Source organism: Leopardus geoffroyi, chromosome D4 (genome assembly GCF_018350155.1).
Source record: "Leopardus geoffroyi isolate Oge1 chromosome D4, O.geoffroyi_Oge1_pat1.0, whole genome shotgun sequence".
NCBI classification, from domain to species: domain Eukaryota; kingdom Metazoa; phylum Chordata; class Mammalia; order Carnivora; family Felidae; genus Leopardus; species Leopardus geoffroyi.
The window spans coordinates 30,720,432-30,736,003 of record NC_059342.1 but is presented as its reverse complement, the minus strand read 5'-3'; the positions used below and the strand labels follow the sequence as shown (position 1 = coordinate 30,736,003).

General features: G+C 46.5%; 2 protein-coding genes across 20 annotated transcripts in view; one reads left to right on the top strand and one right to left on the bottom strand.

Moving 5' to 3' along the window:
• CDC14B (cell division cycle 14B) overlaps positions 1-4,362 on the top strand; it is a 109,057-nt gene extending 104,695 nt beyond the window's left edge. For 6 of the 15 annotated variants that reach the window (XM_045469248.1, XM_045469256.1, XM_045469254.1 and 3 more), the window contains one exon: positions 565-4,362. In XM_045469248.1, coding sequence (XP_045325204.1) covers positions 565-601 — 37 coding nt within the window. In that variant the 3' untranslated portion in view covers positions 602-4,362. Of the gene's footprint in view, positions 1-201 lie in introns of all 15 variants that reach the window. The other 9 variants (XM_045469243.1, XM_045469242.1, XM_045469244.1 and 6 more) reach the window with 5 other exon arrangements.
• A 7,826-nt stretch (positions 4,363-12,188) lies between these two features.
• The window catches only part of HABP4 (hyaluronan binding protein 4), a 41,645-nt gene continuing 38,261 nt past the window's right edge, over positions 12,189-15,572 (bottom strand). For 2 of the 5 annotated variants that reach the window (XM_045470433.1, XM_045470432.1), the window contains exons 7-8: positions 15,360-15,545; positions 12,189-13,598 (exon numbers count right to left, since the gene is read on the bottom strand). In XM_045470433.1, the coding sequence (XP_045326389.1) occupies positions 13,542-13,598; positions 15,360-15,545 (243 nt within the window). In that variant the 3' untranslated portion in view covers positions 12,189-13,541. Of the gene's footprint in view, positions 13,599-14,195; positions 14,886-15,359; positions 15,546-15,572 lie in introns of those variants that run through there. The other 3 variants (XM_045470434.1, XM_045470430.1, XM_045470431.1) reach the window with 3 other exon arrangements.

The following is a 15,572-nucleotide window of genomic DNA, read 5'->3' as shown; positions in this document are numbered from 1 at the left end:
GAGAAGGGAAGTAAGAGGAGAATCCGTCAAGATGTGCCCCACCTGCAGCGTGGTCTGAGGCTGGCTGGGAGCGGGTGCCCTCCGTGCTGCTGAACTGGAAACTGCTTGAAGTGCCAGAGCTTTTTCTGTGACCGAATTCTGGCTTTGGAAATAATCAAGTAACACTTCTTTATCTTTTCGTTCTTTCCGCTTTTCCCACAGCCTGGTTCCTCAGAGGGAAAGAAGGAAAAGGAATGCTTTGCAACAAATGCCCTTAATGGCATTATGGTACTCTCATTGCTCTGCTGCTTCTGCCCGCCCTTCTTTTTTTCTTTGTTTTTATTGTTTTTTTATTTTTTGCAGAACTGAACCTTTTTCTGCTCTGCCTTTCTCTCCCATTTGTCTTTACTTTATGGTTGATATTGTACTGTCTTTTCCAAAATACTTGTCATTAAAGAATTATACAAAGTGTATACTTCTTAGCATGTCACTACTTTTATTATGTTGCCTTCCTTGTCTTTGGTAACTACATACGGGACACTTGGAAACCTTCATGGTAAAATCCTTTTTTTTCTCCCCCTGTAGTCCCTCCATTTCAAGGACTAAAACAGTCTTGCGTTAAGTAAAAACCTGTGACCAGAACTGAAGGAAGACTCTAGGAACAGAAACCTACAGCAGAACTTAGCACAATTTATTTGGAAACAAAACAAAATTGCAAAAGCCTTAGCCGCTTTCCACCTAAGAAGTTTATTCAATGAAGACAATGTCCACTGGAGTTTAAAATAACTACATGAGTTTGGGCACAAGCAGTGACTTGAAGGAGGCCCAGCTCTCCTTTTGTAGAAACATCTCAAGTTTAACAACAAAAAAAGCTATTGTAAATTTAGTCTCAGGTGTAAATATCAAAGCCCTCTGTTGTCAGGAGAGCTGACTAGTCTGTGTGGTGCACGTGTGTCCCTGTGATGGCAATCATTTTAGCTGCTGGCCTTCAGAAGAAGCGAGGATCTGATGGAGGTTTTTTATGTATTTATTTTCTGTTCACCCTGTGTCAAAATTTATAAAGAGAAAACAAGCATTATTGAAATGGTACTTTCTGTAATTTGATACTATTTGGTTTAAACATCTTCACTTTAATACTTGTAATATTGTTGTAATGGTAACTCTGTTAAGTACCCAAGCTGCTTGTCTTCCACCAAAGAGTGCTTTATTAACAAGAATCTGTGAAAACCGTGTTTGAGGACTGTTGGATGTTGTGATACAAAGTGGTACTTTGGCAGCCGAATTTGCAAGAGAACATGAGTGGTAGTTTTAGAAGACTCAGGAGGGGACGCTGCCTTCAGAGTCGGAAGATTGTTGTAAGTCATTCCTCTTTATGTCATTGAGGGACTGGAGAATGCCAAGGCTGCCCACGATTTGGTTGCCCAGTCATACAAATTAAAATCCTGTTTCCTTCCACGCATGATTAAAAAAAACACTGTTGGTGTTTTCCCTTGGAAACAGCCATCCCAAATAACGATGGCTAAAAAAAAAAAAAAGTACTGCTTTATTCAGGTCTTTCTCTGTAACATTGTGGGTTTCTTTTTTTATGTGATTAGCCTAAGGCCATTCACACACCCTTTGATTTCAGTGACAGTTACTAGCATCTGGATTTCAGTTGTTTGTAAATAAGAGACTCACTGTTGCCTTTGGTTGGGGAATACAACTAACTCTTTTCAGTGTGCCTTCGCCCCTCCACCCTCCAGAAACACAGCAGAGTCTGTGATATAAAGCAATCACAAAAACAATTTATTTGCTGCTAAAACAAAAAACGGGGGCCCAAAATAAAAGAATATTTTGCAGTCACCTTGGTTACCTCCATAATAAGAAGTGAATGGTTTTAGTTATTGTTAACCAATTTTTGCCTATCCTAGAATGGAGAGCAGGAGATACAATATGGAACGGCAACAGAAGGCAAATGCCTTCACCTTACAAGATGAATGAATCAGGCGAGTAAGCAATTCCTTTTGTTAAAAAGATACCTTTTTAACAAAACTATGTGGAGTAAGAAGCGATTGGAATAAACAGATTTTACTCTGTTAATGCAAAAAGTTACTGGAAGGCCGTGGCTCCATTTCGATATTTACTCTCTTGGAGTAAATTATAAGATTGACTGGCTTCGAGGGGAGATGGTGCCATCATCTTGGTCAAACAGGCGGCTCTTCCCTGTCAGGTGGTATGGGGGTGTGTCATGCCAGCTTTTAAACGCTGGGGACTAGATCTCAGAAAAAAAAGTGGTTTTCTATCCCTGGAAGTGAATGGACACAAAGACCCACTTACCTGATGGGAAGACCTCTCTTCACTAAGCTCTGGGTGGGAGGAGAAACATTCCATTAGCTGTCTCGTGCCAGGAGACAATAATATTCAGACTATGCCCTTGCATAAAACATTGAATTCTCAGGGCAATTCTTCTTCCCTTGACATCTTTGAAGGCCATTTCCTGCATAAATAATCCAGGTAGTTATGAAAATCAAACTTCCATCAGAACTTTTCCTGGTTTGGCTGTTTATTACATCAGAACAAGTTAAATGTGCCGTCTCCCTCCCAGTGAATAAGCCATTTGATGTCTTGGCCAAGAGTGTAAAAATCTGGGCTTCAGTTGTAACCACAGTACTTTTTATTTTACAAATTGCCTTTTTGTGTCAGCTGCTCAAGTTTCCAGCTAGAATTGCTATCACTGTGGCTCTTTCTAAAAAATCTTGTTATTTAACAGGCTCACTAAAGTGAGTCCCAGGAAACTGTGATTTGATAAAGGAGCAGTCCTTGGAACACAGCAAGGACTTGGGGTAGTGCTTCCGGTGGATTTCATAGCACACTATTATTAAATGTACTGGAGGGCATTTCTAGAATCCAGGAAGTCTCTGGGTCTGATGGAAAGTTCTTTCTGCTATGAATAAGAGTGGACTTTTTTTTCCCCCAATGGAAACTTCAACACACCCAGAATCTCCTGAGATTCTAACTTCAAGTCCTTGTCATAGAAAGACCCTGTTGCTATGGAATATGAAATAGGGCACGTCAGATGGAGAGATTCCTTTAAACTTAAGAGCCTTAAATAGCTTTGAAAGTACAACAAGACCGTTTCTTTGAAATTAGAATTAGAAATGCATATTTTTAGGTGTCCTTGAAGCTTTTTGGGGACTCATGTCCAAAGTCCAAGACAGTCCAAAGGAAGGGTGTCTGCAAAACTGGGTACCTAGAAGTATAGACAGACTTCTCTTTTGTAATGCTAAAGAAAAATTAGAAATCTCTCTGAGCTGTCTGTGAAGAGGGGTTAATCCTGAGCAGTGCCTCACTGAAACACGTAGCCTGCCTTGTCCACATAGCCGCGTCTGGGCGGCATGCTGCTCTGCTAGTCTCCAGCATCTTTCTGCTCGCGGCCTGGCCCCATTTGCCTGTCACCCACCTGCTTTCTTCTCTGCCCTCCTGCCCTCTCACAGGGGTCATTCATTCCTACCTCTTTTCTTGGGCCCAGACAATTTTTAGAGGAGTTCCCAAGAGTGCTTGTGAGGCGAATATGTTTGCCCTTGGAGCCCAATGGCCAGTTCTGTGTGCCCTGCGGACCGTCAGGCCTTCTGGGTGGTGTTGTGCCAAGAGCTTCTGGAAGCTTCCCTTTGCTTGAATCACCACCATTCATGACAAATGAGCAATGCGCTCTTTTGATGTTTGTTCTAAAAGTAGCTTAACTGTTCCTCTTCATACATTTTTTAAAGTAATTGCATCTTGGAAAGCAGTGCTCATGAAAAACAACTTTAAAAGCATATTTTGATTCTTTAATAGCTATCTCCCGCTAAAACTGTCCTGGTAAGGCTAGCTGCTGCTCTTCCATTTCTCCTAAATCTGAGTATTCCTCATGTTCCTAAGTGGAAATACTACAGATATATTTAAAAGACTGGACAATTCATCTATACTGTGTAAGAAATTACCTCCTTAACTGCCCAGTAGAATAACTGTCAGCAGGTATGTTCATCTGATTATAGTACTGCAGTTTTATATTAATAATTTGCAGACTTTTATCTAACCTGCACTCATGTACAGATTATTAAAAAGTTTTAAAATGTTACTGATTAATCAGTATTTGGTCAGTCATTGTCTTGATTTTTTATTAAAATGTATATTTCTAATCATATTTTATAAAGCCAAGAGAACTGGTTGAATGAATGTTTATTTTCCTGAAGGTATTTTTAAGATAAAGCTTCATAATGGCGTGTAAACTTTGCATATCTATGTAGTTTGATACGTATTGTCGAGTTTGAAAATCTTGTGTATTGTAACTGGTTTTATACGAAATACTGAATAGTGAAAATTGTATAATTATAATCATATAATTAAAAGTGTTAACCAAACAGCCTTCCAGTTTACTGTATTCACTTACCATTCTGAATCATAATAGGCAATGGTCAGACTATAAAGTGGATATAACCACTGTATTAGTTTACTACCCTGGGGGCTGAAACAACAGAAATTTATTTCCTCCCAGTGCTGAGGCTGGAGACCCAAGATCAAAGTGTTGGCAGAGTTTATTTCTTCTGATGCCGCTGGCCTTGGGCTTTTCTCTGTGCACTATAATCCCTGGTGTCCTGTCTGTCCTCTTTTCCTTATGACGCCAGTCAGATTGGAGTAGGGTCCATCCTCATGGTCTCATTTTAATTACTTCTTAAAAGGCCCTGTCTCCAAATATAGTCACATTCTGAGGTATTAGGCATTAGGGCTTCAGCTTAAAAATTTGGGGGTGGGGGTATACAGTTCATTCCATAACACCTTCCCCAGGATAAGATGGTGCGTGAGGGCTCCTGTTATGAAGTCATTCTGTACACACCCAACACCAGCTCAAATTATGCCAAGGTTTGACTTTGTGGAAATTACTGAGGATAAGACACATAAATCAGGCCCTTACATTACCTGCCAAGGTCAGGAGTAAAGAGCTAAGCGAGGGGCAGGACCATTGCTCAGGCACCTACATTCTGATGTCCAACTCTGGATGCCATCATGGTGCCGTCTGCCTGCCTCCCCTCTGACTGTCTCGTGCTGGCCCGGATCCTGAAGACCTAATGCCCACACCACCACTCAGGATGTGTCTGGGATGTAGGAGCTTGCTCTGTTAGGAATGCTGGCCCATTCCCAAAGGAACTCCGCTCACACTCGTGCTCGGATACAGGTTTTCAAAGTACAAACCACAGGGACCCCCACACCCACGCCCCATCCAGACTTCTAGCAGGCACTGCTACCCCCAGAGTGTGATTCGCGAGCTCCGTCCCCTGTTGTTGAAAGCTGCAGCGGCTACCTGCCCCTCCAGGTCGTGCACCCTCCTGCCGAGCAGTGAAGTTCAGTTGATTGGCATCTGCGAAGCTGCCCAAAGTATGTAAGTGCTGTGAAGGGGGCAGGCGTGGCAAGGGCCTAACACTTGGAAGACTCGGAATGAAACCCCAAGTTCCGTCTTGCAGGGCTGTGCAGTGTGGGTGATGAGCCATGGAGACCCTGGCCCTGTAGATGCTCCCTCTCTGTTGTCGACAATGCCATTTGGTGCCACCTACCACACACACAATTTGCTAAACCCCTCTACTTCTGTTTCTTAAGTAAAATGGGAAGGAAAGGGATTCCTATCTTAATAGTTAGTGGGATAATTAAATGAGGTAATCCATGCAAAGCATTTAAAACATGCTGGTACATAGCTTTCAATAAATTAATTTTTTCCTACATTTAAGGTAATTTTCTGTACATAATTAGGTAAATGACCTAGGGTGGGGGTAGAGTTAAGTAGAAAGGCCCCTTCATGAGGCCCCGGAGTGTATGGAGTTAGCAAGTCAATGTGGAAAGAGCAGCCAGTGTGTGCTCTGAAAAGAGCTCTGCCGCTCATGCTGTGGTCTCAGGCATCCTTTTCCTGCCTCCTGCCCCTTACTTTGTTCATCTGTAAAATCGGACTGATAAATGCGTAGCCTTGGAATTAAAAGATCAAGGGAGGTGAGTGTGCCTTAGCCTGGGCCCTAGGCCAGCGGAGGCGTCCCATCCGTCCACTGCTCCCATTTCCTCCCATGTGTCTGAGCACACTTGTTGTGCTTGGGAAGGCAGGGTGGTGGCAAGAGTTCTCCATGAACGTAATACTCACCTTCTCTAGGGTGCCAAGACTTCGGCATGGTCTCTCCTCATGCTTGCCCCCGTGGGTACTTTCTGGCCTTTCACTAGTACAGATTGCATAAACGTTCTCCTGTGTGGATTCGTCCTGGTTGGTGCTGGTTATCTCCTTAGGAGAAATTCTTACAAAAGGCATGTCTCCTGGGTCAAGGATGTGCAAAAATTTAAAGCTTTTGTTGATATATGCTGTGTCAAAAAGCAGCTTATTATAATTGTTCAGAGCATGGATTCTGGACCTAGGCTGCGTGCAACCCTTTGCTGCTTGTTAGCCAGGGTGACAGATGAGGGTTAATTATTAACTTGGTTAATATTTGTTCATTAGAACAAGTGCTTGACACATACGAAGAGTCATACATATGTTGTGTTTAATAAAAATACTGCCTTAATGCTCTGAAAAGGTCTGTGACAGTGGACAGTCCCCTTAGCATCAGCTGCGGGGCATGGCTGAGATGGCTAATTAATAGTAGGACACTGGCCTTAGTGCTATTAGGTCATGGGTCACCATTACCCGCTGCCGCATCTGGTCCTAACTCTTAGCTGCCCCATTATTTAGATTTGGGGCCTTTTGTCTTCTAAGTAGTTGGCATAGTATGTACCTATCACAGTCTGTTTTTCTCAGTTTTTTGAGAGAACAAAATGGACTCTGGGCAAAACTCATCCAAGTGCATCTCCAGACATTCTGGCTTCTTCACTGGGGGTGCTGGCCCAGCCCATGTAGGAACGGAGATCCTCCCACACTGCCTGACCTTGCCTCTAACTGTGTCTCGTCTCTCTGCTAGCAAGTCTGCATGGCTTTGACATATTTCTGGATGACAGGTGCTCCATCCACACTGAAATTCCCAGGTAAGGAGGCTTCTCGCCCAGCATGACCAGAGGCCACGTGGGCTGGCCACCCCCAGGGACTGGCCTTGGTCCCTCGAATTCTTATACTACCAAATGTCACGTTTCTAAACAGGGAGAGGCTTTGGGTGGGAAAAGAAAGAGTAGAGGAGGTGGTATGGTTTGTGCATTGTTTTACTTGGAGAAAGACAATGGGTGTGTTTCTCATCATGGGTGTGTTTCTTCATGTAAAACAAGATGACTTTTCAGGCGGGACAGTTCTTCCTTGCGTGGGACTCTCCAGACAATGTAGCCAGTCTGGCATCCCCACCCACTAAATACCAGTCATATTCTCAGCCATTGGATAATCCAGACACCCCCGCACATTGTCAGCCCCCTTCAGGAGGCAGTGCTGCCCCCCCTGTTGGGAACTGCTTATCAGCTTCAAATACAGCTTCATTGGGCAATGTCATGGAAATAGAAACAGCTGCTCTTAGGACCTTGCTGAAGTGAATATTGTCCCCCTGCCCTGTTTTGCTCTGGCGCAAACCCCAGAGGGCAAAAGAAAGGGCTGGAGGAAAGGTTTCACTCATGAAGGGGGCAGCAGAGGGGGCTTGGCCCTCAGGAATGGGGTTCATGAGTATTTGTGAGACTGGGGCCGGGGGCTCTGAGACAGTGAGCGAACTGCCTTCCTGCCTGAGCCTAGCATATCTCCTGCCATGTGGCAGCCACAGAGAGGTCTCCATCCTTGAGAGTGAGGGGTCTGTTGTGACAGAGCTAGATGACACATGGGAGCTCTGTAGGCAGGCCAGTGGCTGACAGGTTCTTAAACAGGAGTGGACAGAGCAGGGGCCTGATTCCAGCACCCTGGACCACTCATGTTCGGGGTGATTCTGCTGTGGCCAACCCCAGATTTGCCTTGCAGTTAACTAAGGAGTTTACAGTGTGCACCGTGGAGTCTTTTCTCTAGCTGCCATATTAAACTAGTCCTTGTCACACCCAGTGACTCCCTAAGACAGGTTCTGGTGTCATAAATACAACTCGTTCTGTCTCCTCCCTTTTGCAGTGATAGTTGGCCGTCTCGAGCTGTAACCTTTCTAGACCGGCTTTTAATCTGGCTTGGGATCCGCAAAGACTAGGCCTCCCAAGAAGATCTCTCCTGGACAGCACAATACTCACCAACAGAAAGTCTCTCCAGGTGCAATTTAAGCCTGTTTCCTCAAGCGTGTGCCTCAGCCTCAGCAAGTGTGTCTTCTATCCACTGGGTATTGAGGGTTCAGCCTGAGGCTAGAGCTGGGCCTACCAGTAGGTGGCCAGGAGGAGTGACTGGGATGGCTCCTCTCTGGTGGCAGATCCCCAGTAAGTAGCGTTCCTTGCTTTCTTACATTAGAGGCCCCTGTGACTGACTTGGTGGAAGCTGGTCTGTCTCCCCAGAAAAGTTAATGCAAAACTCTTGAAGAGTTCATGGGCAGGCCCCCTGTGGCCTTCCCGGCTGTGCAGCATTCAACTCCAGGGGCGCTGCTCATACAGATGCAGTGCGAAGGGCGCCCCCTCAGGTGTCCCGCTTCAGAGCCCGTTCACCAGTCATTCCAAGGCCCTGCTCTGGGCGTCTACAGATCCTTGGTTAAAATCCCTGAGGGCTTTCTGCTCTGGTCACAGGTTCCTGGGTTGGGATGCAGTCAGGGTAGGGATCCCCACTTCTCGTGTTACGCTGTGCAGCCTCCACATTTCTCTTGCTTCCTTTCTACCCACCTTGCTTTTTCCCTCTTACTGAAAACTCTTCCAGCCACCGTGCTTGCTCTCCCCTCACTTTCCCTCACCGCCAAACACGCAGGTGGTGGTCATTTTGCATGGCTGAGAATGTAAGACTTACTTTGATACTTGAGTAGTTTTCCTCCCTGTTGCTCGGATGCTCCCAGTATCTAGACAGGTGGAATGCAGGCCAGGGCCACTAACATGGCCGTGCGGGTGTATCCATGTGGGTGAGCTCCCCTGGGTTGAGCAGTGCACCCATGAGGTGGAGGTGTTCTCAGTGCCCCTGGTGGGGTGGCTGTTCTCGAGGAAAGTTCTCTCTAACCTCATTGAGCCCTGGAGACTGATGTGCGCCTTGACACCACTCCATTCTCACCTGACAGGCATTCCCACTTACAGATGACTCTGTGCTCTGAAATCAGGCCACATTTCTGCAAAGTAACAATGCTTAGAAGGCATTGTGGTTTGGTTGGGGAAATTCCATCACCTTGAGTCACAAGCAGCGTTGTGGCTGAGGAAAAGGCTTTCCAGAGCATTCGGGAGATGGGCAGGGAGCAGCTTGGGCCTAGGAGAGGCATAAGCAGCTGCTGGACCCTGTAGGCTCCATGAAGCCCCCGGGAGAGCCAAACTTCTGTTCATTTCCACCAGTGCCTCCCTGGTGACCTTGAACCTAATCTTGTGGCCTCTCAAGTCATGCCATCTCCACCTGTGCAGGAGATCTAATAATAAAGCTAAGAACACTTTCTTTTAATGTTTATTTTGAGAGAGTGAGCGGGGGAGGGGCAGAGAGAGAAAGAGAATCCGAAGCAGGCTTCAGGCTCGGAGCGGTCAGCACAGAGTCCGACGCGGGGCTCGAACCCACAAACTGTGAGATCATGACCTAAGCCGAAGTCCGAGGCTTAACCGACTGAGCCACCTAGGTGCCCCTCTAAGAACACTTCTAATCCCATCATGTTTTCAGGAGACTGTTCAAGAGGGACTCATGCCACTGCTGTGTGTGGTCACCATGTTACTTGCCCCTGAGCACACGGCAGGTACTTACTGTGGCTTCGTTCATCCCCTGCAGAGGAACCTGTCCTCTGGCCTATGCCCCTCTCCTAGCAGCTTTACCCTGGGGACTAGTAATTGAAGTGGTAATTTTGGGAGTGTGGAAGGAACACTGGGCTGGAGGGCTGGATCTTGTTTCTGCCTTATCTCCTCATCAGGCGCTAGCTAGGGACTAAGAGGACCAAGAAGACTGTCCTTCCCATTCCCTGACTGGAAAGCATGAGACAGTTGCAAGACCGCACACAGCAGCCACTCCACCACTTCTCGTCTCCTCACGCTGCTAGTTTCTGCACCAAGGGTGGGAGGGTGAGCCTGCAGATGTAGAAGACATCCAAATGAAGGGCAAAGCCTTAATGTTAGGGATGACCCTTGGGACTAAGGACAGTGGTTCCTTTCAGGGGAGGGGGAGGCTGTGGTTGGCATGGGCACTGGACAGGCTTCTGGGAAAATCAGTTTCTTAGGTGGTGTTACAAGGAAATTTGCATTTGTATCCATATTGTTTTACGATATATATTTTTTCTAAGACTTCTTTTTTAAGTAATCCTACACTGAACATGGTCATCGAATTCACAACCCCAAGATTCGCATGCTTTACCGACTGAGCCAGTTGGGTGCCCCTACAATAAAGATGTTTTTAAAATACCTTTTTCCCTTCCTCATTTTCTTCACCACATAAATACAGACCCCTTTGGGACAAAGCTAGGCAAAGCCTCAGACGCGTGGGGCATGTCGAGGGCACTGACCTCAGGCCAGTGTCGGAGGATCTGGAGAGGAGGGCAGATCCCGAGTGGCTGTTTGCACGAACCATGACCCTTGTGGAGGCTGAGACACAGCAGCAGTGAAAGGAAATGGGCAGGTCTTCTCTCACAGTGAAACTATGATCTGGCTGCATGATGCCATGCGGAGGGGAGGAAAGCCCCACCTGCTCTCAGCAGCGTGGCTCCTGAATAGCTCAGAAGAGGGCTGACCTTTCCCAGCTTGAGACCCAGGTCCAGTAGCTCCATAGGACTTAACCAGCACCACATGGTACTGTCTCAAAAGAAAAACAGTGCCTGCACTGGGGTGGCCCGGAGGACCTAGCCAACCGAGAGGAAAAGCCCTGAACTAGTGACCAGCACTAGAAGTGCGGGTCCCCCTTGTGGCCTCTTGGGCTCTGAGGGCCTTGCCTTGCATGGGAATGAAGACATCAAATGCTTATCAGCAACATTAGGCTAAAGATGTACAGCTTCTCAAGTAGCCTGGCCAGATGTTAAAAACATCCAATGCATGATTTTAACCTTCCTGAGGCGCTTCCCTGGCGGTAGCCTCTGTAGGGAGTCTGCCTCTTCCCAGACCTTGTCAGATAAGCAGCTTAGGTTTTCATCCAGTCAAGACTGGTGCCAACCCCTGCTTCCTTCAGGGGCGACACCTCTCTGTGAGGCTCCCCCAACCTCCAGGCCCTGGGACTACTCCCTCCCCTGCCCGCCATCTTCAGCTGCTGTCCCCCCAGAGTGGGGCCGGCACATTGACCTTGGCATTCAAACATGTTTGACGTCTGCTTTCCAAGAGTCTTGGGGACTGACACACTAGTTTTCTTTTGTGGGATCAATTTGTTCACTGTTACTTGTTAGAAACAGGACTACACCCACCTCAAAAGAGGAACTTGGATCCGGATGGCCTTGCCTTGTGTATAAATCCGAACATAAGCCTCCTGCCTGCTTTGATTTTCCCTATGGCATGTTAGGGATTTCCCCTGCTCTTTGCTTCTGCTTGATCTTCTCTGGGGCACTGTGGACAACCACAGGACCAAACCCAATTATCTATCTACCCCACCAATTGGCAAGACATAGTCCTGGTGAGCAAACAAAGCCTTCTACAGGCTCAGAAACTGTACCTCATCCCCCAGAACAGTTTCCAACCACAGGACCCAAGACTGTTCCATGGCACAGGAATCTTCAGTACATCTAAGAAGGATGCGGTATTTGCAAATACAGTATTAATTCCAGTGCTATGGGCTTTTCAGCCACTATTTACAAAATCAGGGAATTTTCTTGAAAGGGATCTCTGTTTTGCCGATCTTCAGAGCCAAGGTGGGCAGAGTAACTTCATGTCACAGCATCAAGCCTGCTGAGGAAAGACACACCCTCATGCTGTACCAGTTGATCATTATGGCTGAATGTGACATTCACTCTCCTGAGACTTGACTTACATCAGGTCACTCCCACTCACTGTGTCCTTTCCAGGGAGAGGAAATAAAACAGTTAATATACCTTAGTATTCAGATATTAATTTAGTAATAAGAGACCAAGGGTGGACAGTCACCCACAGCAAATGTCCTTAACTGTCATATGGCAGGGAGGTCAGCCGATTCCTTCTACTGGGCTTTTTTCCACATTCTTTTCTCTTGACCTGGGAGTGACCAAAAGGATTCAGCTTTCTGTACACAGTTAGGAGGGAATACCAACCTTTATTTACACTTGGGTTCAAGTTCAGAGCCATCTTAAACAGTATAGCAAAGCAGGGGAAAGCACAGATCCTGGGACCAAGTTCAGATTCCAACAGAAGCATATTAACTGTGATAACAGGCAAAGGTTATTTTCAGTTTCTGCAGTCAATTGGAGAGAGCATCACCCCCAGCTGCCCGCAGCTTACAGCTGCCTCCGCCCTAGTCCCTGCCCCGGGTGCTCGGCCAAATTCAGGCTCTGGCAGGACTCACTCTGCTGGGCATGGCAGGACTCGGTGAGTTACTGAAACTGAGGTAGCCCCCAACCCCAAACGTTCACCAAAGGCAAGAAATAGGAACTCGAACTGGTGTATGGGCTGGGTGAGAAAAACTGCACACGGTGTTCAATAAATACTATTTACAAGTCTTGCCAGGCAAGGACAGAGGGCATCTGTACATGGGCACTGATTTCAGATATTAGTTTCTAGGGGAGAAAAGGATATGATGGTAAGGTGTAACACTATTTTGCCTGGACCCCCTTTCTCTTGATCAATGGGTTAAATAACGATTTTAAAAATCATATGCTTAATACTCATCCTGAAGACCACCCAAACACTAAATATGCACATTTATACTAAGCGTGCGTGTATGCGTGTGTACATACACACAGAAACCACGAGGTAGTTTAAATCACCATTAAAAAAAAACCAAAAACAATACTTTTCCTAATTCTCTGTCACAGAGTGGTAGCCAATGGCTGCCCACCAGCTATTTAAAATTATCGGTTAAATGAAAACCAAAACTCAAAAACTTCCAGGAGACTGTAACACTTACAAGTAAACAGTAAGTACAGGTGTATTTTACTTCATCAGTCTCTGGAAACTAGGCTGTGACTGCTTTCAATTACTGGTCGGTGTTACATGTATTTGCTCTAATGCTAAAGCACACAGCCTTCCCAATCTATACACCTTATGAAGTAGTCTCTGTAGATTCTATTTTACATCTTTACTCTCCAGGTTTTTGTGGAGGATTCAATACAATCTCTATGTACACATTTTAAACATTATTTCTGAACTTCATTTGGAATTATTTAAATAAAAAAATAATCACCATTCTCCACCTTCTTGGGAAAGTGCCAGACTAAAACCCGCCCCCCCCAACAACTGGAACTGCTGCCTTGTGTCTAGAGAAATCCCTACCCCACAGCCCCCAGGCCAAAAAAGTGCAATGAATTCACACTAAACGGGAAAAAGCAACATCTATTGTTCTTAGAGTCTGACTCTCTTCCCCACACCAAGAAAAGTCTCTTCATAGGTATGCCAATGCTGTTGTAGTTTGCTAGGGAAATAGGGCTCTCTCAGGCCAGAGCAGGAAAGTCCTCAGGGTCATCCGGGTTGGGAGCAACGTCTTGTATCTAAAGAAGAAAAGAAAAGTTTTTTTTTTTTTTTTGTTTATTTATTTATTTATTTATTTATTTATTTATTTATTTTTAACCTTTTTTTTTTTTTTTTCAACGTTTATTTATTTTTGGGACAGAGAGAGACAGAGCATGAACGGGGGACGGGCAGAGAGACAGGGAGACACAGAATCGGAAACAGGCTCCAGGCTCTGAGCCATCAGCCCAGAGCCCGACGCGGGGCTCGAACTCACGGACCGCGAGATCGTGACCTGGCTGAAGTCGGACGCTTAACCGACTGCGCCACCCGAAAAGAAAGTTTTTAAACCAACATTCACTTTACCCATTGCCACTTGGGCAGAGCCCTCTGAGAGACACATGCCTGCTCTCAACCAGGCAGGCGCTGACAGTGGGTGTGGCCCAAACACTGTAGGGAGAGGCAGGCTCCCAGTGGGAAGAGACACAGAGAGGGGGGGTGCGGAAGGGTCCCTTCTCAGACTCGCTCTTGTCCCCTCTGCAAAATGGCCACCAGTTCCTGCCTCCCTCCCTTCCTCCCACAAACCCTTACCGAGTGACCCTTTTTGTATCTGGCACCTCCACCATCCAATAAACATGATTTAGAATATTTACTATATGGAGATACAAGGTTCATTAGAAGCAGTTCCTGCCTGACCTGGGGTTCCCTGGGGTCAGGGGAGATGCCCCAAGGAAGTCACAGCCTGGTAACTTCAGCAACAGATGGCCTATGAATGGCCCACAGGAGGGGCACCCACTGCTATTTGGAGGTGGAGCGCACATCACCATTAGGTAAGGTTTTCTAGAAGAAAAGGTTGTTCCAGAGATAAGCCTCAGTGAATGAGCAAAGGGAATATGGATCCTCAAACAGTGTAACCTGACGGTGAAGAGGTGGGGGCCTGAGGGCAGGTCTGAGCTAGAAGAGAACAGTATGCATATATTTGTCTATAAAACATTTACAAAGTGCCTACTATACACTTAAATTGTGTTGGGCACTGGGGAAACCAATAATGAGCAAAAGCAGACATGGTTTGTGTCCATCCACTGTACAGACAACAGACACTGATCAACAATCACACCAGTGAGAATACAGTTACAAATGAAGACAATGCTTCAAAGAAAAAATTCTTTGCTCAAGGACTCTGACCTGGTCTGGAAGGAAATGTGACCAAAGAAGACTTCTCTGAGGAAGCAAGGTCAGAAGATCTATTCTAGGTGAGCAGGCAAATGGGCAGAAGGACCACCAGGTGCAAATGCTCCGTGGGGTCAGGAACATGCTTGTGTGAAGAACTAGAGGTAGAGCAGTGTTGGCTGAGGAGCAGGGAAGAATGGTTTGAGGTGACAAGGTGAGCTTGGGGAGGTCACAAGGAGGCCCTGAAGGGAAGGGTTCTGTCTACCCTCAAAGTACCATAAGGGCACAGGGCATATGATTGGATCACTGTTAGGAACTGTCAGGTGATCTGATAGGATCCCAAGCCTGGGGACTTGTCTGATGCAGATGAGTGAGTTTTCTCTGGTTCTGAGAGTGCATTTACAGCAGTGGATGTGCCCGGTGACCATGGAGGCCACGGCCACTGAATGGTCTGTATCCAACTGTGTCCATGCTGGTGACCTCACTGTTCTGAACACCTGGATGCCAGACCCACACTAGATACAGGAATGGACAGCAGACCCTGACAGGCCTCCCAGTGGCATAGCCTGGGGCCCCCTCATCCTCTCACCTCCTTCAGAAAACCGTCCAGGTCACAGAGTACACACACTCACCACCACTTCTGCTCTGGGTCCGTAGTTCTCCACCCTTCTGATCCTTCCCCGGCCTCCCCGTGTGCCACCTCTGGCTCCACGCCCAGGACGAGGGAGGTTACCGAAATTAATCTCCAGCTGGGATGTGATGTCATTGGCTGCTTTCCGGAAAACGTGGGCATCATCTTCATAGTCATCCTTTACCATCTGAAACACAGTTACAGCATATCACAC